At 33.9% G+C, this 23,396-nt stretch overlaps 2 protein-coding genes across 2 annotated transcripts; both read left to right on the top strand.

Moving 5' to 3' along the window:
* The first annotated feature begins 4,360 nt into the window (after positions 1–4,360).
* On the top strand, positions 4,361–6,636 carry LOC125215018 (30S ribosomal protein S5, chloroplastic). Its single transcript, XM_048116301.1, has 2 exons — positions 4,361–5,091; positions 6,259–6,636. Exons 1-2 carry the CDS (start codon positions 4,424–4,426, stop codon positions 6,506–6,508), a joined length of 918 nt encoding a protein of 305 aa, XP_047972258.1. The 5' UTR covers positions 4,361–4,423; the 3' UTR covers positions 6,509–6,636.
* Positions 6,637–21,845: 15,209 nt separating this feature from the next.
* On the top strand, positions 21,846–22,773 carry LOC125209161 (VQ motif-containing protein 4-like). Its single transcript, XM_048108768.1, has one exon. The coding sequence runs from the start codon at positions 21,947–21,949 to the stop codon at positions 22,526–22,528; it is 582 nt and encodes a 193-aa protein (XP_047964725.1). The 5' UTR covers positions 21,846–21,946; the 3' UTR covers positions 22,529–22,773.
* The last annotated feature ends 623 nt before the right edge of the window (positions 22,774–23,396 follow it).

Raw genomic sequence — 23,396 nt, forward strand, 5'->3', positions numbered from 1 at the left:
AAAGACCGAACTAGAGACCAAATCTGTGCCATTAGATCTAGTTTTTTTTATGAGATGTGCTGCTGTGAAAATTTTTTCGGCTTCATTACAAGCCCATTTTACTTCATTGTATAGGTTCATTACTTCATTCTGTACGTAATACCTTGAAACTACAACATGTTTTTACTTGCTTCTAGTAGGTTTTGAAATGATTCAACATATGCTTCATTCAAATTCATTGACGTGAGTTTTTGCTTGATTAACATTTAAAAATGCAATTTATTCAAGTGAATTTATTACTTCATTCAGAAACGTTATTACTTCATTGGATAAGATTTTTACTTCATTCCAGTAGGACTTCAAATGCTTCTACACATACTTCATTCCAATAATTTATTACATTATTCCATGTGTTTATTAAACCATATTAGCGCCATGGCGGTGGTGATAGATATTGTAGAGAGAAAGAACGGCACGCGACGGCGAAACCACATTTACGTACTGGAATGAAGTAAAAACCTACTGGAATGAAGTAAAAACCTACTAGAATGAAGTAATATATTCTGGAACGAAGTTAAATCTTCGTAACATGTTAGTATGACTTATTTACCTTCGGATGAATTAAATAGGCTCGTGATGAAGGCGAAAATAATTTATAAATTTATGTATCTTATCCATAAAAAACTAGATCTAAAAGCTCTAATTTGATAGGGTTCGGTGGTTCGGTCTTTAAGAGTGGATTTATGGATATTGAGACTCTATATATATATATAGGGAGATGATCAAAATAAGAATGCATTTAAATCCAAAAATGCAGCCCAAATCTTGGCCCTAAGATTAGATGATCTAATGGTCAATAATTAACCAAAAATACGGAAGGTCATAATTAAGTAGTTTTAGGTCATATTATAAGATTTGGGTTTATGTCATATTAAGATCATTTTAGGTCATGCTTTGTTAGCATGACCGAAAAATAAACTAACTATGACCTAAAAATGCCCTACGTATGACTTTGTTCTACGTTTCTGTATTTAAATCTGGTCTTCATAGATCAAAACCCTATATATATATATATATATATATATATATATATATATTTCTATTAATATAAAATTAAACCCTAGAAACTAAAAGAATTCCCCAACACGCCACACTTTCGCCTCCAACTCTTCTTCCTCCACTCTGCCTTCCTCTCTCCACTCTGCCTCTATCTCCAAACTTCAATCCTAAATCTCTCCACCTCCAAGCCTCCAGCCGTGAGCCGTCCACCTAAGCTATCGCGCTCGACTTCAATTTCACGCCGTCAATGGTAACCTCCGCCATCCAGCCATTCTCGCAGGCGATTCCAGATCTGGCATCCATCCCTAAATACTAATTCTCTCCGGCTCTAGTTGTTTAGTGTGTACTCATTTTGTGGAAATCTTGGAAAATTGTTGTTGATGAGTTTACTATTTACCCATTTTGATTAGATTAGTTAATAATGAAATTTAAATTTTTTGTATTTTAGATTTTGGTTGTTCTTGATGGATGATAATTAATTTTTCAATTTATTTTTGGTTTTAGAATTTCGGTTTTTCGGGTTGTTCGGTTTTTGAAGTTTGGTTTTCAGTTTTTCAGATTTTGGTTTTTCGGTTCGGTTCGGTTTTGGCAAAAAGCCAAACCGAAACCCGAATGCTCACCCCTAGCAAAAAGTATGAATGAGTGAAAAAGTCCTAACGTTTCTGGTGAGCAGCGAGTGACTGAGCGAATCCAACAACTTAGTGAAAATAGAGGCCATCTAGACAAACTGACAAACTGACTAGGTAAACGAAAGGATGGGGAGGAATCTGAGACTATAGACAATTGGAGAGACCTTAAGCTTGTGGGGACGACTGCTAAAAAAATAAACCAGTTTATACATATGTTTTCTTCTGTGTTTCTTTTTCTTTTATGTGTCTATGTGTTCTAAGTCTTTCTGTGTCTAGGTCTAGGATTTTCTTGTTTTTCTTAAGACTAGTAAAATAATAACCATGCTCGAAATTAGCCTTATTTCTTTATTTTGTCTTTCATACTTGAGGACAAGTATGAGTTAAGTGTGAGCAGTTTGATAAGGCCAATTTCATGTATCAGTTATCGGGGTAAATTCGATGATTTCCAGGGTCTAACACGTGTTTTAAGCCAGGTTGTGTAGAGAAATCGCCAGGCTGAGGAAAAGGAGGAAAACATTCGCCAAGCGGAGGAAAAGAAGTGGAAGAGGAGCAAAAAGAGCACAAAATTTACCAGACGAAGGAAGCTTCAAAAGAAGGGGTAAAATGGAGAATTCGAAGAAGAATCTAGAAGGCAACCTCGTCTATAAATAACAGAAGCACACGCCAATTGATCATCACTCTTTTCATGCTCAGGCTCTTAGCACTTAGTTCACTTCTCATAATTTCTCTACACACACACTGCACGATGGGGTAATTCTGGGAGGTTCTCGTCTTGATAGTTGGCTTGATCTTGTGTACCACCGTCCTTACGTAGGGCGAAGAAACAATTGTTTTTAATTTCTGTCTTTGTTGCTACTGTGCCGAGACTTTGCTGTTCGAAGTTATGGAAGTTTATTTTCTGTTTTCATTCCCGATTTACGTTGATTGCTGTTACTTATGTATTCTAGATGCTTTTCGCGCTTGATTTGTTGGGTTGAAGTTGAATTGTGGTTTGATTGTAGTTGATCGGAGTAAATTGGTTGAATCGGAGTAGTGGGAGATGGATTTTGTTGTTGCTTGTTTCGGATGGCTTGGATCCGGAGTGGATTAAACATCTGACGCTTGGATCTGTTGAATTTTTGCATGGATATGATGTTTAGCTTCTGTTTCTTCGTTTACCTCGTCTAGTAGTTGCAGATCTATTTTATTTTCCGGATAATCGTAGTTTTTAATGTCCGATCTAGCATGCTCTGTCTCGATTTGGTTTATTGCTCTGTTTTCTACATGTTCACGCTTAGATTGTTGAAGGAGATGAAGATCGTTGTTAGTTAGAGTCAGATTTTCGTCATTGCAGCTTTTCATCCGTACTATTTCTGTTTTGGGAAAATGGTCCCCACTGCATGTCTTTCCTCTGTCTAGCTGTTTTTAGGAAGTTTGCTCACTAGGTCTAGTAAATTTCAGTTGTTCAGTTTACTCTCTGTTTACTCCCTGTTCATCATGAATGCTTGCATAATATTTTCAATTTCCTAGGTCTAGCTGTTAGATAATTTTACATTTCCCAAGTCTAGTAGTTAAAAATCTCAATCCAAGTTTGCGTGACAGCAGCCATCCCCATTCCCAAGTTCTCTTAACTCTTACCTTCGCCTCATTCCTCTCTGTGGGATCGACCATTTACTTCTCTATACTAATTAATTGTGTAGTGGGTTGAGGTTTTTATTGATAGCCGACTGAGAGTGAGTCCGACAACCATAATCTTCTCTGTCCTAGACCCAGTGATCTAGTGAATTCTCTTGACCTGAAGGTATTGAAATATCCTAACACTGTGCTCTCAGCCTGCACATCAGTACCCGAACTCGGAATCTCAAAATTATCATACCAATACCCGACCTATATGTGAATTCGAGTACCATAATACCCGGTGCGGGTACCCGAACCTAACTAATTGGGTACCCATAAACCCGAAATTAGTATATTTCTAATTTATTCATTTATATATATTGTAATAAGAATAAAAATTATTAAAAATAACACAATAATAGTACTGCTATTTATTGACTATTACTACTAAACTTCAATTCTAATGCTTTAGCTTTCTCTAGATTATGATTTCATGATTATATTAGACAAATAGACACTACTTAATTTTAAAATAAAGAATTTTTTGGCATAAATCTACGTGTGATTAAATAAATTGACCATAGATTTACCCTATGGGCAATGGGCCCTATACTAAATAAAAATATTTATCACAAATACATAATTAATCGGGTTTAATCGGGTATTAGTCGGGTACCCTAATGAAGGTTCGGTACCCTAAACCCGAAAAATCCTAACATTAACTACTCGAACCTGTATTCAAACCCATAATTTCGGGATTCGTGTACCCAAAACCCGTCGGGTATTGGGTCGGGATCGGATATATCCGAAACCTGCAGATTAAATTTACGAACCTAGTGATCATCTTGAATGGGAAGGAGGGAGTACTTAAAATGTTACAAAAGGAATATATTTATAAAATAATAATGTAACCTTATTTAGAGTACCTATGAAAGTCTATATATTTACAAATCTTGGGCTTTTATAACATAACCTATCATAATTAGCTAATAAACCCATTAAAGATACTAAGCATCTCAGGCCCATTAACATTATTCACCAAGCCCATAATAATTAAATAAAATAAAAAATAAATATATCATCTTCTCTGTTATCTTCGAGCTTCTTATCCCCTTCCTCAACTGCAACTGTAGTTCCCAATTCACACTCCAACAATTTCAATGGCTGCCTCCTCTCTCTCCGCCACATTCTCCGCTCTCTCCCTCAATCCCAACCGCCACAGCCAACCTCTCTTATTCTCCCACCGCCTCATATTCTCCAATTCCAAAACCCCTCTCTCTCTCCTCCTCAAATCCCCCCATCCCATCCCGCCGGCAAAGGTCGCCTCCGGCGATTTCGAGATCCCCTTCCTCGAAGGCGAAGACGGCGAGGACACCGGCGCATTCAGCCCCCCCGAGCGCCCAGATGGCTACGTCCCGCCCCCCTCCTTCGACGACGGCCCCATGGAGACGGAGGAGGAGATCGCGCGCGCCTTCGAAGAGCTCTACGGCGCGGCGTACAGCGGCGAGAGCTTCCTCGGCAATGACGTGTACGCGATGGACTCGGTGGTGAAGAAGGCGACGGGGTTCGGGTCGAAGACGAAGAAGGAGAAGGTGAGGGATGGATTCGATGAGAGGGTTGTGCAGGTAAGGAGGGTGACGAAGGTGGTGAAGGGCGGGAAGCAGCTGCATTTCAGGGCGGTTGTGGTGGTTGGGGACAAGCAGGGGAATGTCGGCGTCGGCGTCGGGAAGGCGAAGGAGGTCGTCTCCGCCGTGCAAAAATCGGCCGTCAATGCGAGGAGGAATATCGTCGCCGTGCCGATGACCAAGTACAAGACGTTTCCTCACAGGTAATTTAATTTTGGCAAAATTAGGGTTCATGAATCCCCAGTTAAGGTTTATTAATTCACGATTAGGGTTTATTGATCACATTTAGGATTTAACTAGGGGCAAATCCAAGTATCCAACACTGGAGTGTATTTATTTCTATTTATTTGTTGGATTGAATTTGTTTGGTTTGGTTTCTTAATTTGGTAAGGATTTGCATTGTTTGACTTCTTGATCTGATGATGATGGGGATTAATGGAGTTTCTAAGGTGTTTGAAGGATTTTGTAGATGCTACATTAGTGAACTGCACAGAGACATCTACATATATCCTTTGTGTTATAGGTTTGCGTATATGAGACGCAGAGCAAATTAATGTTCGTAAATGGATAGTGGATATGTTGTTTGTGCGAACATGTACTAGTTGATAGTAGATATACTGATTCGGTGCTTCATATGAGTGCTTGAAGGGCCCTTAGTTGCTACACGAGTGAAGTATAGCAGACATATATTGACCATACTATAGATTTGCTTATATACAATGTTGATAGATTGATATCAGCAAATGGAACATGTTGTAGCTGAGATTGGATGTACTGATTCAGTGCGTTATAAAACGGTGTTTCATTATATAGCTACAAGTGTTTGAAGGCTCGTGTGGATGCTTTCTTGCAGTTTTCACAAGATTAATGTATGTAGATATAGTTTTTGCTTACTGATTTTTAAGTGCTTGCTTTTCATAAGAAGTTTAAACGGGACAGCTGTGTTGGTATAGCTTAGTTGTTTTTATCTTTTTAGGGATGTATTTATCCTCTCGTGCTCATTTCCTTCGATATATTTTGTCGTTTTTGGACTTACAGGATTATGGTCTGTCTCTTGAGAATTGTTGTAATAAAATTGTTCAAGCATTCGATGTTGAACAAACACAGTCAATGCATCATGGCACTAAGTAGAAAGATCGTAACAAAACCAGAATAGGATGGATGCCATATTAGTCGTACTGGTCGTATTGCTCTTGTTAAATCTTGTATGGTATCACTCTTTTGCTTGTAGAATGAGATTAGATCAAAGCAGAATGCTCGAGTTTGGTTGCCTGTTGTTAGTGCAGAAATATCTTGATTGCGTAAGCAACACAAGCTTCTCGTTTCTGTGGTGTGACGCATCTTACTCTTGGTGTAAATATGGGTGGCAGATCGGAGGCAGACTACGGTGCAGCTAGGGTGATGCTAAGACCGGCCTCCCCTGGTACGGGTGTGATTGCTGGGGGTGCAGTGAGGATCGTTCTGGAGCTGGCTGGTGTTGAGAATGCGTTGGGGAAGCAACTCGGGAGTAACAATGCGCTGAACAACGCCCGGGCCACGGTGGTGGCTGTGCAGAAGATGAGGCAGTTCAGTGAAGTCGCCGAGGAACGTGGCATCCCCATGGAAGAATTGTGGAAGTGATTTGGATGATTAGGAGGAAAGAATTGTTGTTCAAGTGATCATTATTTTTGTGTATGTAGGTGCAATTTCATCACACTTTCTTCTTGTGTTTATGTAATTTTGTTAAATGGATTGTTCTTATTTCGACATATGAATTATACTCCCTCGTTCTCAAAAAATAGACAAACTTGTAAATGACATGAGTTTTAATGTGCTATTGATAAAGTATGGTCCCGTATATCTGATCATACCATAAACACCCACACTCTTCAGTTCTCAAACCACAAACAAGTAAAGACTAGTCATTCACAGTTTTATAACTAATCTTTCTGATACATTACTTTTTGCTGAATTTGCAATTCAAAATACTATATATCATCCACTATCAATAGTGTCAATGGCTGACAATATACTAGATTTTAACGAAAAAAAATTAGAAAAAAAATTATTTAAATATTACTCCCTCCGTCACGCTTTAGCAGTCCCATTGACTTTTCTGCACTCGTTTTGTAAAAATGATAATAAATAGTTAAAGTGGAGAAATAATAAAGTAAAAAAGAGAATAATGTAGATAAGACTTTACTCTATATTATTCTCTTTTTTACTTTATTATTTCTCCACTTTAACTATTTATTATCATTTTTATAAAACGAGTGCAGAAAAGTCAATGGGACTGATAAAGCGGGACGGAGGGAGTATATTAATGGAGAGTATGGAAAATAGTAGACCATTTTACTAAGACGAATTGAAAAGAGACTAATTTTTGTAGGTGTTGAAAAATTGATAAGTGATTATTAGTAGTAGAAGATTTATAAAATTAAAATAAATGACTATGTTTTCAAAAGTTACATAATTAAGTGATTATTGGTTGTAGAAGATTTATGCAACCTATGTGCATTTGATATTATCACCCAACTAATCTTTCTATCCCAAATCAACATTTTCACACATTTACTGAATTACATCTGACAATTGTATTATCACTTTTTGTTCTCAAAGAATTTACCTTAATTGCGCATATATCATATATCATAATTCATACTTCCTCCATCCTAAGCTACACATTTTCTTAACACGAATTTTAAAAATCTATATTTAAAAATTAAATAGAGAGACTAAAGTAGGAAAAAGATAAATAGAATATAGAAAAAGAGAGTAAAATAGAATTAAGAGACACTAAGTTTATGTCAAAATAATGCAAGTAGCTTAGAACGACCCAATATGGAATGTAGAACAAGTAGTTTGGAACGGAGGAACTATTATAAAATACGAAGTCAAAATCAAAACTTGATCAATAGCTAACCACATAGGTCATCATGTTGAGTACCAAAAATATACTTTCTCTGTCCGACAATAAAAGTCCTATTTGAGTTCAGCATCGATTTTAAAATATATAAAGAAACGCGAGTGAAAAAAGATAGTGGAATATGAGATTCATTTTTATATAATCAGTTTTATAGTACTAATAAAATGTGGAAAAATTGTTAGTGGAATGTGACCTACCTACCATTTATTATAAAGAGTGAACTACATAAATGGTACCTAATCTTTCACTTTCGCATATAAATGGTACCTGATCCTTATTTTATATCGTTTTTGGTACCTATTAATCACATTTTTAGTACCTAATGCAATTTTCACCTCAAAATACCCTCTAAACAAATTCATTTTTCCATTTATGTCATAAAGGGTATTTTGGGCATTGACAAAACTAGTACCAAAAGTGATATTATAATATTTATCTCATTCTCCTCACTCTTTATACCATTATTATTATTAATCAATATTAATATTATTATTGTAATATTATAAATTAATAATTAATTTATTTTTTAATATCATTCAAATATACTTAAATATAATTATAGTTATAGGAATGTGATCAAATGAAAAACTCTAAATATTGTACAAACTCAAAACTATGATCTGGACCATTGAAAAATGTCAACAGATCACAAAAAAGCATCAACGGGAAAATGACAACAGAATTTCAACAGTAGTCAATGATTGATGTTGTGTTGATATTGTGTCGATACTGTGATGAATGTGTTGATATTTTATTGAAACAGTGTTGAAGCTGTGTTGAGAACTTTTGAGTTTGTACAATATATAAGTTTGCATTTTATCACTACCCTATAGTTAAAATTGTATTAATTATTATCATAATATTTTTGTTATAATACTAAAAAGTAGTACTAGTAATTAATAAATAATTATAGTATTATTATTTAAATTATGAATCATATAATATAATATAATAATAATTATTATTATTGTTATTATTATTATTTTATATTAAATTAATAACTAATCAATATAGTCTTAATAAAAATTTAAAATTGTGAATTGTATTTCATAATGATATAGAGAGTTGAATATTTTTAGTTAGGTGTTTCAACCCTAAAATGAGTATAAAATAATTTAATAAAAAAAATTCAATTGATTTAATTACTTTATATAATTAATTCAATTAGGTGTTTTGTTCTTGATTTTTTTTATAATGCAATTAGATGTATGCATAAAACACTAAAAATAAAGATGAGAAAAGAAAAAAGAGGACACATAACTAAGGAGAAAAAAAAAGAAAAAAGAAATGAACATAAAATACCTAAAAGAAAGAAGAAATGAAGAAAAAAAAAAGAAGAAAAAAAAAAAAGAAGGGATGAAAAAAATCACATATTTGGTACTCCCTCCGTCCCGGAGTATTAGACTCACTTCTTTTGGGCACATGATTTAAGGAATTGATATTTAAATAGTTAAAATGGAGAAAGTAAAGTATGAGAGAGAGAAAAAGTAGGAGAGAGAAGAGAGAAAAAAGTAGGTGGAGAATAAAATAAGATAGATGTTTTTTGCTAAAAAAGGAAACGAGTCTAATATGTTGGGACATCCCAAAAAGGAAAGTTGGTCTAATACCTTGGGACGGAGGGAGTACTATTTTAATTGAAGTTTCCAAAAATATCCTTCATAACAAAAAAATTACATATTTGGTACCTAGGGTTATTTTTGTCACGGGTACAAAAAAGATATAAAATAAAAATCAGGTACCATTTATGTGCGAAAGTGAAAGATCAAGTATTATTTATGTAGCTCACTCTATTATAAAAAGTGAACCGGAAAACGTAATGGCTGATGGATAGAGTATATCATATTCTTATCAACATAATCACAAACATTATCACACATCAAACACATATAATCCCATTAAATGCTTAGTGATTGAGTATGGTAAGCTGACCAGATCATAAGCACACACTATTCCCTTAGAGTCCCGCCAAACATACTATCCATTCATGGTGCAGACAGATAATTTCGGGAATAAATCAGACCACCTATAGTATATATCAGACATATTACTCCCTTCCTTTAGCAGTATGGGAATTTATGAAGTATTATTTTGTGTGTTAGGCGGAGAGAATAAAGTAAGAGAGATAAAATAAAATAGAGATAAATGAGTTTCTATTTTTAGTAATGAGTCATCTTGGATGAGATAAACTAAAAAGGAAAGTGTGTCATCTTCGGTGGGACATGGGGAGTATATAATAGAGATCCTCATTGTGGTTATCTAAAAGATTAGTGATCACACATAATGCAACACTACTGTCATATGACATGCCAATTGTACCCACATAACATACTCGACCATAGGGCATAAGCACGATCATTCGTATTTATTTTCATATAAAAAATTATTTCCAACAGAACACATTAACAACTTATTTCAACGTAATATAGAATCTTATAAATGGAATAAATTTCATTTCTTTATCATCACTTACAATAATTTTCATTTAACATAAACTTAATTTATGAATTAAGACCTAATGCAGAATGTGTTATATTGGGGGTCATTCCCTTCCTCTTTTGCCCTCCTGCAGATTCAGTGATAAAATTAGCTCCTTCGTTATGCAGTTGCTTAATTAAGTCGAGTCACTGGCTAGCTTATTACTATTATTCAGGTAATTCCTTATTATTAGATTAGTTGTAGTATATAAGAAGTGTAATTTTGTTACTTTCTATTTCTAACTTTTGATAATCATAAATACTTTACCAATTCTACTTTTATAACATTGGTTGACTTGACACGAGTTTTAAGAAATATAGTAAAAAGTAGGTACAAAATATTAGTGGAATATGGATCCTACTTTTATATACTCATTCCGTCCACGAAAAATAGGACACATTGTGAATGACACAGGTTTTAATGTGGAATTGGTAAAGTAAGAGAGAATGGGAAAAAATAAGAGAGAAGTAGTGTTAGTTGAATGTGGAGTTCATAAGAAAAATGTAAGAGAGAAGTAGTGTTAGTAGAATGTGAGGTCCATATTATTAGTAAGAGAGAAGGGAAAAAAGTAAGAGAGAAGTTGTTGAAAATTTTCCTTTTTTAAATGTGCTATATTTTTTCGAGGACAACCAAAAATGACAAATGTGCTCTATTTTTCGTGGATGGAGGGAGTATCAATTTTATTATAATAAAACATGAGTGGAATGAGTTAGTTGAATATGGGTCCATTATTAAAATTAGTAAGAAGTATGAGTGTCAATTAATAAGGGCCGGACGAAAAAGGAAATTGGTGCTTAATCGGGGACGAGGGAGTATATTGTAATTAGTTGCCAGATTGTGTTTACATATAGGATGAGTCATTTCTAGGTACCTACCTAGGTAGGCAATATACATTAAGTAGGGAAATGGATTTGCGGAATCGTACCAACTTGTTCTAAAAGGTGACCAAATTAAACATTATTACAAAAAGTATAAAGTGAAACATGAAAATGCAAGTAGCCGCTGTGTGTAATATAATGAAAGATTTCCATATGGTATATATGTGAAAGGACATATGAGAAGAAATGTTCGAATTAATTGAATATCAGTCACAAACCACTAATTAATGGAACAGGTATTTATGCTTCAATTTAAATAAGAGTGAATGCAACATATTGTTTCCCACCTTAAAGAAACGATTCTCTTTTACCATTTGATTGATTCTTCCCTAACAAAAGCATGTAAATAATATTATCATTGAATCTTGGCGGTTCAGGATTTTTACATAAATTTCCTCCTAGAGGCTAGAATTTAAGAGACCTACTTCCGCGTCTCATTATAGATGTAACACTTTCCTTTTCAATTTATCCCATAAAAGATATCACATTTTCTTTTTCGAAAAAAGTTTTCTCTCACGTTAACATAAATATACTATTTTCTCTCTTCATTCAACACACAAAACAACACCTCATATTCTCGTGTCATTATCCAAGTGTGTCATCTATTATAGAATGGAGCGTCAACATGTCAAATTTGTTTGATGAGTAAATATTTCAAATTAGCAGATTTACATGTCCCAATATACCCATATAATTTGGAATTTCTATGTAGCACTAGATTATATTTCTATGAAATTTGATCATGAGAGATGACACAAATTTTGTGTTTCAGTTGACTTAGTATATGTGTTTCTATATAAAATACTAGTAGGAGTACTATTTACTGCATAAAGTTAAAGACCAATTGAAGAAAAAAAAGATGAACCGCAACATATTGACATTCCTAAAGTTAGGTTAACCACATAACAATATCTTTGACATATTCCTAAATGGGAAACTCGATAAAGGAATTAGAAAAGGAGTGCAAGGGTATAAGTTTGTTTTGACCGTGAGTATTACATTTTGTCATGATTAGTCTATCAATTGGCTAACTCGAGGTAAATACAAGATGATAAAATTAAATAATTAAAGATCAAGTACACTTTTAGATATTATGATAACAAAGATATAATCCGAGAATAATCCAATAAAAACTTTAAAAAAAAATGTTTTTATGGTGATACAAGAATTGTTTAAATGTTATGTCATGTCAATGCTTGTTTTGATTATGAGATTGAAGGTTTGATGCCTAGTACGTGGAGTTTGTCTCCGTTAGGCTATACGACTATGTGAAATGAATTCGGGTCAGAGTATGGGCTGCAACCCCTTCTAGGCATAGAGGGGATCAGAAGCCATCCTTGCTAGTTGTCCGGTCTTGTGGGTGAAAAGTGTGCACACACTTTCGTCGCACTATGGAAAGAGGATGGGAAAGATGATGGATGAGAATGAGGAGATTTTCTGTTGACTAATCATGCGTTGAAAATATTTTGTGATTCTCGTTAATATTTCTCAAAAGTAAAACTCGAGTTCACTATGGTATGGGTGACATAACTATTGATAAAATATTTTGGCAGTATGTCCACTGAATATATCAAATACTCAACCCTGCATATGTTTTCCTTATTTTCAAACTGAGAGTGATGGATTGATGGATGTTGAGATGAACTTTGATGACTTTTGAGTGTGTCTTGTCTTCATACATGAACGTTACACCTTGACTCTCGATAGATTATATTCTGTTGTCATGTTTCGTTTGTATTCAAAGTCTTCCATTTGGAAATAGTAGTACCCCGACGACATTATTTCCTTTGAGATATTGATTCATTTCCCTTATAGTTTGAATATTCCTTTTGAGATTTTTGAGTTAATATAAAGTCGTTTTGAGTTTATTTATGTCGTATGTTCCTTTCCCCTATTTCTTCTCCGCCTCTAACTTTTTTCCAGACATGATTCAACATTGTTTACTATCTTTAGTAAGGGCGGTCGTGACATAATGATGTTCACAGTAAGTAACACAGTCGGTTCTTTAACAAACCATCATGAAAGTTTCTAATGTCAGTCCACACATTTTCCTACCTTAGGAAACTAACAACAGTGGTGTGGTATAACACTGAATAGATCTAACAATGAGATAATTCTTTCCTAGCTATTTACTGAAATACGAGGTCTTAGTGAATGTTATTTCCTAACTTTGATCTATCAAAAGTGTTGGTTGTTCGTAATCCAAGAATCTTGATATCTTCTGTAGTGGTGATGAGTGTCTAGAAGTGCTAATATTGTTATTGCAATTAATTGTACGCTGAGAGAATCCAGTTTGATAAAATCCTCAAGAGGTGGTCAGAAAAATGTTTTATTATTCAGAAAACAGGTTGGTTGGAAATTTATTTCACAAATAAATAAAGGTTTCAAACTAGATAACTCTTGTAAAAAGATATTAATTAATTAAAATCAAGTAGCATACTTAAATTAGTTAATGGATATTTAAATATTAAACACGAGAAATAATATATTAAAGAGAAAAACTCGAATTACTCGTAGTTTGGGATTGGACTAACAATCAATATTCCCTCCGCCCACAGAAAATAGAGAAAAGTGTGTATTGCACGAGTTTTAATGTAGAATTGGTAAAGTAAGAGAGAAGAGAAAAAAGTAAGAGAGAATGAGAAAAAATAAGAGAGAATCTTTCCATAAATGATTGTGCTCTATTTTTTGTGGACGACCAAAAGTAGCAATTGTACTCTATTTTTTTGTGGACGGATGGAGTATTAATTTACTGTAGTGGCTAATAATAATATTCTCTACGGACTTGAATTAAATTGGGACTCAATTTAATTAGTAAAAATCGAACAGGCTTGGCCCAAGTTCAACCTCCATTGATCCCTAATCTGGCACATTATAACTCTATATAAAGGATAATAGATAGAAGACATGAGAATCAATCATTCATAAATTTTCACCCCCTCCCTCTCTAAGGGTGGATAAAATTTTTCTCTTTCCCGAAACAAGTTGAGTCTTGTTTTCTAGTCGAGTCCTTTTGGTTTTGATAAGCTTTGCACACCCAAAGATTATAATCCGAGTTCGAAAAACATAATTAGAAGATTTGTGGTTGAGTACTACATCACGTGAGACGTAGCAAGCAATCGTCGATTATTTGAAGATTCAATTCGATAATTCTAAACCGTAGTAATCATGTTTTGTGGTTTAATTCATTGTTCGTGAATGATGTGCATTCTTATATGCAATTAACTGTTTAACATGTGAATTTATTAATCTCATAATCGGTCAAATAGCTCTGTATTTGATTTACTTGTGTATGCAAAGTTTTTCGATGTACATGGTTCACAGAAACCTAACAATTTGGTTATTATTTGATCACTTCGCTACAGTACATTCAACGTGTCTCCTACAAATAGAAACTTTGCGTACAACATGAGATGTGAAATTGTGAAAGGCCGTTTGATAAGTTGGATAAAAGAGCTCATTGAGTTGAAAATATAAGAGAGAATGCAAGAGTGATAAAAGTCATCATAAAATACTATTCAAAGAATGTATCTTTGTAGTCCAATAATGATGCCGTTATAGGTGAAGAAAAATCTTAAACATAAAAAAATATAAATCATAGAGGAAATAAACTAAAAGGAAAATCTGATTGGTAAAAGGAAAGAATATCAAAACCAACTACTCCCTGCGTTTCGCCATAGTTGAGGCGAAACTTTTCGGCACGGAGTTTTAGAAATGAATATTGGGTGTGTTAAATAAATAGATAAAAAAGTAAGAGAGAGGAAAAGATAGAGAGAATAAAGTATAAAGTGAATAAAGTAGAGAGAATAAAGTAAGAGAGAAAAGTAAGAAAGAGAAAAAGGTTACCATATATAGAAATGACTCAATTATGAAGAAACTTCTCGAAATGGAAAAATGACTCAACTATGAAGAAACGGAGGGAGTATTATTGATTCTTTACATTTACTTATTCTAATTAACTAAGAAAGCAAATGCATATTGATAAGGCTCGTTTCATGCATTGGTTTAGGGTTAAGGCTTTAATTTCTCGTTTTTAAGTCTAGATCTAAAGTTTGCTATGTTTTCATGGTGTTTAAAACTCTGTTTTATCTGCTATTCTCGTTTGATTCCCGAAGAAGATGAAGTTGTTGGTAGTTAGAACCAGATCTGCTTTATGTCAGTACTTTTCCGCATGTACTTTACTTTTTCTGCATATCCTCCAGACCCTGTCAGTACGATTTGCTTTGTCTCTTTTACTTTTCTGCATGCTTTTCCAGACCCTGGTAGTTTAAGGAAACTTATCTTGCTTTTCGCTTTATGCTTGTCTGTCCAAATTAGGAAAGTCTGTCTAGTTAAGTTTACTCCAGTTGCCTTAGAACTTAAAAATATCTCAGTTTCTCTAAGTCATGTATGTTCCGTACGCTCTCGTTCTTAAACCCAGTAGGTAGAGTAAAGTTTTTCTATCTCTCAGACCCAGTAGTTTTAAGTTTTCGACCCACAAAAATTGCGTGGCAGCAGCCAAACCCCCTTTTCCCAAAACATCCTCAAATGCAGTTTCGTAACACCTTCGTCCTCGTGGGATCGATCATTTACTTCCCTGTGCTAAGTTGTAGTATAGTGGGTTGAGATTTTTGAAGGAATAGAGTGCACCCAACGACCCCTTTTTGACAGTTTCATGATCTTCTAGCCTCTGAAGTCTAGTCGAATCCTCCGAACCTGTTAGATCGAGTGACACATATCACACAACACCTGCACTGCACTCTAGAGTTGTCACATATCAAAACATTTTATCGAAAAGAAATGAAAGTTGATTTATTTCTACTATGTATGCATCATGCCTCATTTCTTAAAATGATTTGTGTCCAAATCCTGAATAGATCTTCCTTGTCATGACCAAAATACTTCATCATGATCCAATTCGGCAGCTTGTCTTGTTTCATCCCTCGAACATGCAAGTTAAGAATACATACTTTTTGTTGCCGAAACAGAACCATCTTTACATTGCTTGAACATCTTGGGAAACTCATGAGACCACTCTTCTTGGTTCGTCTTATCTTTCTGCTCCATAGCTCGAACCCTTGTAATGAGATCAACAAAGTGTTGAATGATATATGATAGTGTCTTTGTTGGCTCCACAAATGTAGGAATTAGAACTTTTACAACATGAGTAGGAATCGAAGGAATCACTGTAAATTGGCCTAAAAGATCGAAGGCTTTAACTCTGACAAAGAGATTGATTTTGCATACAAGATCACATGTGAAGTTTATTTTGCCTTATCCTCTTGAGGTTGCTCATTGACTTCAACAACATACTTTTGTACTTCCTTTGTCCCCCATTAATTCCACTTTCACTTTTTTTACCATAAATGGTAATAGGTCCCACATTCAACTAACTCATTTCACTCAGATTTTATTATAAAACTAACATATAAAAGTGAGATTCATATACTATTAATTTTTTCAATCCACTTTCCTTTACATTTCTTTAAATCCATGTCAGAACTGAAGTGGACAATTATTGGGGAACAGATGGAGTAACTCTTTATTGGTCTTCGTTTCATAATCTTTTGCAACTTTGGGTCGTCCCTCCATTTGTTGTCTTTCTTCGCATTTATGTCGCACAGACTCCTGATCTCTACGTACTTCTTGAGGCGGGAAAGGGGCAAGAAAAACCTTCTTTAGGCCAAACATCAAAGAATATTTGTTGAAGAATTTATCGAATTCAATTTATGATCCATCTTCCATTTTTCATCCAATAAAATATGTGTTAATTGTAAGGGAAAAAACACACAATTCTTCCTCATACGGACCATAGCTCCTTATATGGGACGTCTGTTCAACATGCTCCAGGAGAGGTAATCCTTACTTTTCAATAACAATATCAACCACATTGGCTAGGGTTAAGAAAAAATGTTTTTTCTAAAAAAAAATAACTTAAAAATTCCAAAACAGACAATTTTTATATGAAACTTAAAAAACATAAAAGAATGATAAAAGAAATATTTTGATCGAAACTGACTAATGATACCAACTTATATGATTATTCGTCCCTTTTAAAGAATGACGGAAAATATAGAAGAACGGGGCGGAAGACTGATATGGGTGGAAGAATGACGCCACAACGGGTATGACGAAATTGTTGATAAGTCGTGAAAATGGAGTGAATGACACTAGAAACAATTGTGAAATATCATTTATAAGTCGGATAAAAGAACTCGATGAGTTGAAAATTCAAAAGAAAATTCAAGAGAGATATAACTCATCATAAAATCAATATTTAAAGACTGTATCTTTGTAGTCGAACTAGGAGTGTCGAAACGGATACCAACATGTATCCGCACCCAAAAATCCACATTTTACTCTACCTGCACCGAACCCGAAAGGCTAATCGTGTTTCCCAATGACCTGCTTTGGGTATCCATACCTGCAAATACAGGTACCCACAATTGCTGCTCACTTGATTTAGTGAAAGATCATTCGCCAATATTTATATATTGATTTGGTTAAGCCTTCTTCCATAAGACTATCTCCATCCGTAACCCTCATCCAACCCAATCTTAATCAACTTTTTAATAAAATATTCATTTCTCTATCCTTCACATACACAACTCTCACTCAATTCAACCCCTATTAACATTCCCAACCCAATTAAATATTTTCTTTTACATATATTTTATATGATGTATAATTAATTTAAATATATTAAATAATGTCTAAAAAATATAACAAAAAAGTATATGATTCAAATTTAAAATAGAAAATATTAGATATTCAAATAATTAAAGTACAATATAATAATAAATTACACACATTAAAAAATACAATACGATAATAGAAATAAACAAACCAAAATACAAATGAAGAGTGAAAAAAAAGCTAGTTTAAACAAGATAAACATTAGTACATATTTAATTGTTTGTGCCAAATTTAATCCAAATGTGCTCAATCAAATCTTCTTGAAGAGCAATATGAGCTTCTCTATTGCGAAGTTGAGCTCGATTAGTCATATATGATGACAAGCTCCCGATCTGTTGAGTGGAATAGCAAAAGGCTTCAACATTTTCTTCATGTACTCTTGTATGCGTATCTTGAATCAGTTGCATCATAATAATTTGGATATTCTGATAATTGTTGATAATTTTGGAAATTTTGATGGTTTCGGAAACAAGGACGATAGTTTGGATAATTTGGATCCATGAAACCAAATATATCAAAACAAGAACGAAAAGAAAGTTAATTTGTTTGTGAAGAGTTTTGCAAGCTTAGTGGGATATATATAGAAAAAATGAAGTACAATAAAAAAGTAGCAAATAATAAAAAATAAAAATAAAAATTAATTATAGATAAAATGAACTAGTTCACTTGAATTTTTCACAAGAGGGGCTCACGTGAATGTTTGGAAGAATAATTCACATGAATTTTGAAATGATATATAAAGATATCATAAATTCACATGTTGGGTCGGCTTACAAGCCCCCAAATTAGAAGTTTGGTTGGGTTATTTAATTTTTGCTTTATTTCTTTCTATTTTGTCTTATGTATTTGCCCCGTCTTAAAGTCACCGATAGGTGTGTGGTAATACCAACGACGTGGGATTTAAATTTGTGAAATCACATTTGCAACTAGCAGAATCACACGAATAAGCTTTTACACAATCACACAATATACCTTTTCTAAATTACACATTTTATAATTTATAATTTCCAAGACAAAATTTATAAAATATATAAAATCTGTTTAAAACAATAACTTTTGGACGTACATGAAATACAAAAGTGGTTGATGTAATATTTAATTTATTAAGATATGAAGTGAAGTTAAATTAAATTAAATTAATGAATATATCATTTATCAATATAGGGAATAATTAATTTAGAAAGATTTTGGTCATTTTTCACCCTAAGACAAGATTAAGATTAAAGAAAGAAATAAAAATTAGGAATATGCAAGAGACGAAGTCTAATAAAAGACATCGATGTTTAATAAAATATGCAAGCTTCGAAGTCTAATAAAAGACATCGATGTTTAATAAAATATGCAAGCTTTTGGGGAATTTAGATCTAATTTCCCAAAGTTTACAATGGTGTTTGATAAAATATTTTGAAATTTTTGTATACTCCTATGGATATTTCATTTCAGTTGATATTCTTCTTTGATTATATTGTATAGCTCTAACAGTAAGCTTTTGTTCCATTTCTTTGATATGGTATTTTCATATTTCAGTGAAACTTTGAGGGATAGTAATAGGTTTAGCGGTGGCTGATATTATCCCACATTGAAAGTTAAGTGCAAGGCAGTGGCATGCGTTGTAGTATAAATAAAGGTAAGTTCTACTGATGCCAAATCTTAATCCGATAATTGTATGTTATTCGGGTATATCTAGTCGGGTGTCAGGTATTACACGATATATTGACATTTTTATACCTAATCCCGATCCTGAACACGATTTTTGTGGGTATTGGATACCCGATACCCGTTGGATATCGGGTCGGGTTTGTAATTTCACGAAACCTGCTACCTGTTTTGACATTCCTAAGTCCAACGATGAGGACTTTTATAAGCATATAAAAATCCTAAATATAAGAAAAAATAAAACTTAAAACAAAAGAAATATAAACTGAAATGAGAACATAATTAGTGATAGAAGAAAAAATATATATACAACCAATGAATATATAAACTGAAAAAATATTGATTTATATCTTTCCATCTACTTGTTCTAATTATAAAAACAAATTAATACTATCAAAACATTATAAGGAATTTAGAAAATCCTAATTTATTAAATAATGAAATTAAAGTTGATTAATTTCTATTATGTACGCATTAGTAATGTTAGTACCTACTCCATAGATAGTGAAATATGCATTATACGTATTGTAATGTGTACCGAATTGTAAAAAAAAGTAAACTGCTTTTAATGGATGGATCAAATTGATGAAAAAAGATTATTTTTGTGGGATCTAAAAAAATTAAAGCATTACAACAGCTTATTTGGAATTTTGGAAGTAGGAAAAGAAGCATTGTAGCTACTAGCTAGGGATGTCATCGGGCCAGTCCATCGGGTTACGAGTCAATCGGGTGCGGGCTAATCGGGTTGTATATTTTTGGGTTATAAAAATTCAACCCTAACCCTAAAAGCTCGGATTTCGGACTAGCACAACGAGTTAATCGGGTTGCTACCGATAAAATTAAACATACGATCAATCCAATAAATAATGGTGAAAATTATATATTTATAAAATGTAAAATATTTAATTATGATAAATTTGATATATATGCTTAAACTCAAACATTAACATGATCAAATACTAATATATGAGATTTATGCAAAATAAAACATAAACATCAACTAAATTTAAAACATGTTTTAGAAATTAAAATATATTTTTTAGTGAATTTGAAGTTTGTAATTTATTTATCTATTATTATGTTAATAAAATTTTAATATATAATTTGCATATTTAATATATAAAATTGAAAGTTATATTTTAGTAATCTATATTATAAAATAACCAATGAAGTGTCGAATTAGAGTCAAACAAATGGAGTATAATATAGAAATTTTATCGGGTTTTCGGGTCAGCCCATCAGGTTTTCGGGTTTCCTAATGAGTTGCAGGTTAATCGGACTGTAATTTGATCGGCCTAGAAATTTTCAAACCTAATTCTATAAATTTAGCGGGCTATTCAGACTGATACATGGATTCCAGGCTGCATTGACATTCCTAGTGGAGGCACTATTAGTTTTGTTTACCGTGTAAAGTAAACAAAGCTAATTTTAAATGTTTAAATGTTAGGACATTTTCATTTTTAATTTATTCTTATGGGTTGGCCGTTGGTCTTAAAGTTGGCAATTTTAAATTACTTTGTCTAAACATTAGGTGGACTGGGTGTGTGAATTATTGTGATGATTTGGTATGCCTCTTCGGTACGTTCTTCAAATAAGACACTAAGATTGGCAACCCTCAATAATTACGACCGATCATAAATATAATAGGAGTACTATTAAAATACAATTGTTAATTTAAAATATAATAATCATATACAAATAACATAAGCCGGATAACTGAGCAGTCAAAGCCGATATTATTGAATTTTTGAACAAACAAATTAACTAATAAATAAAGTTAATACAAAAAAAATTTAATATGATCAATTAGCATTATTTAATTCATGCCGATATGATAAACTTCCAAGTTCCTACTCTTTCAAACTTCTTTTGGGCTTATTCAATTACAATTGAATCAATTTTTTAGCTTTTATTTTACTTTATTTTTTTAAATTTTCTTGTTTTTCTTTTTTTCTATTTAATTCTCTTTTTATTTAATTTATTTAACATAAATTTTCTTAATTTTCATGTCAAAAAACTACTATCTTTTCCAAGGGACAGATGGAGTAAAGCTCGAAACTTAATTAAAAACTACGACTTCTCATAAATGCGCATAATTATTTAGTAATCCCACATAGAGAATTAAAATAAAATCACTTAATTAGTCTCGGTGGGCCCGCATTAGTCAATGTCAAAAGAATTGGAAAATTATTTTTTGATAATTAATTATCACCCTAACCTTCTCACACAGCCCCCACCATGCGCGTGCTCCTCACTCCACGCATTTTCTCCCCAGGACTCATTCCACTCGCGGCCCGCGCGTGGGACTTCCTCCCTGATTACCCCAAGTACACAAATGAAATATTGCTTACCAAACCACAATACTTACAGAGTGTTTCAACTTACACCTCTCTCTCTCCATCTCTCTAATTTCTCTCTCTACACTCTGAGGTAAAGAAGAAAAAGGAAGATCTATCTTTCTATCCATCAATGGAGCACCACAGCTCCACCACCACCACCAGCGGCGTCCATCACCCGATCACCCGATCCGACCCGAACAGCCCGTACCCGACGACCTTCGTGCAGGCCGACACCTCCTCCTTCAAACAAGTCGTCCAAATGCTGACCGGCTCGACCGACCCGGCCCGCCGACCCGACTCAACCCGCCACGCGATCCCGCCCATCAAAACCGGGCCCCGCAAGGACAAGTCCGGATCCAAGCTCTACGAGCGCCGCAACGGCCTCAACAAGAGCTTCAAGATCAGCCCGCTGGGCCCGGCTATCCGGCCCGGTCTGGCCCACGGGTCGCCCCGACCCGGAACCCCCGAGATCCTCTCCCCCAGTATTCTCGATTTCCCGTCGCTGGCGCTCAGCCCGGTCACGCCGCTCATACCCGACCCGTTTGACCGGGTCGGGCGACCCGGTTCCGGGCTGGATACGGCGGCGGAGGATAAGGCGATTGGCGAAAAGGGTTTTTATTTGCACCCGTCGCCCGCGAATACTCCCAGGGATTCGGAGCCCCGGCTTCTGCCCCTGTTTCCGCTGACGTCACCGAGAGCTGCGGAATCTTGAGTGAGTTTTTATTTTTATTTTATTTTTGATGATTTGGAGATTTATGAGGGAAATGTACTGTTTTGTTTTATCATTGGCGATTCAAAAGCGGGGAAATTAAGGAGAGGGGGAAAAATAATTTAATAAAAAAGGAAAAAAGATTCCAACTTTGCTTGAATACTCAATTTTCATGTATCTTGATTCCTACTCGACCATTTATTCCTACTTTTTGTCACGATATTTGTGAATAGATATTTTCGTCTTGAGTGTTTTGGAGTTTTTAAAATTGTTGGCTTTATTGTTACTACTAAGTTTGAATTTTATTAGGAGGTGGTGAATCAAGTCCATGTGAATTGACATGGTGTTGAAATATTGGATTAAATAAACTAAATTAAAAAAAAATTAGGAAGAAAATGCTCATTCTGATAAGAACAAAAAAACAATGTAGGGTTAGCTGTCAAAAAAGGGGCATAGAATCAGGCATCTAGGTTTTACTTAGAACTATAAATTGAATAAATTAAAATAATTTTTTTAAAGTCTTCTTTCTGAAAATTCCTTTTAACTGCTTTTTCTATTTGGTTTGTTTAAGTGGCGTATAGGAATTCGATTGGAATGAGGAATTTCGTTAATGGGTAATGATGTGGAATTTGTTTTTTTTTTTTTCGTTTTGTGGAGTACTCCATATTTTATTTAGGTGAAAGTGTCAAATTAGATAGTCTCCAAATGATTGCATGCCATTTTACCACGTCCACTCTAATTCTCAATGTAATTACTACGATATTGACAAATTCCAAGTTGGATTTGGTAGGGTAACCGATTTATGACATTTTAAATTGGATGATATAAATTAAATGAAATTTTGATTGACTAGGGGGTTCGATTGACAAGA

Source organism: Salvia hispanica, chromosome 3 (genome assembly GCF_023119035.1).
Source record: "Salvia hispanica cultivar TCC Black 2014 chromosome 3, UniMelb_Shisp_WGS_1.0, whole genome shotgun sequence".
NCBI classification, from domain to species: domain Eukaryota; kingdom Viridiplantae; phylum Streptophyta; class Magnoliopsida; order Lamiales; family Lamiaceae; genus Salvia; species Salvia hispanica.

What these genes read in the sequence shown, in the direction of transcription:
- LOC125215018 (XM_048116301.1), top strand. Translation starts at nt 4,424, where the DNA reads ATGGCTGCCTCCTCTCTCTCCGCCACATTCTCCGCTCTCTCCCTCAAT. An exon ending in TACAAGACGTTTCCTCACAG is followed by an intron (nt 5,092 to 6,258) that starts GTAATTTAATTT and finishes TATGGGTGGCAG; the next exon opens with ATCGGAGGCAGACTACGGTG.
- LOC125209161 (XM_048108768.1), top strand. Translation starts at nt 21,947, where the DNA reads ATGGAGCACCACAGCTCCACCACCACCACCAGCGGCGTCCATCACCCG.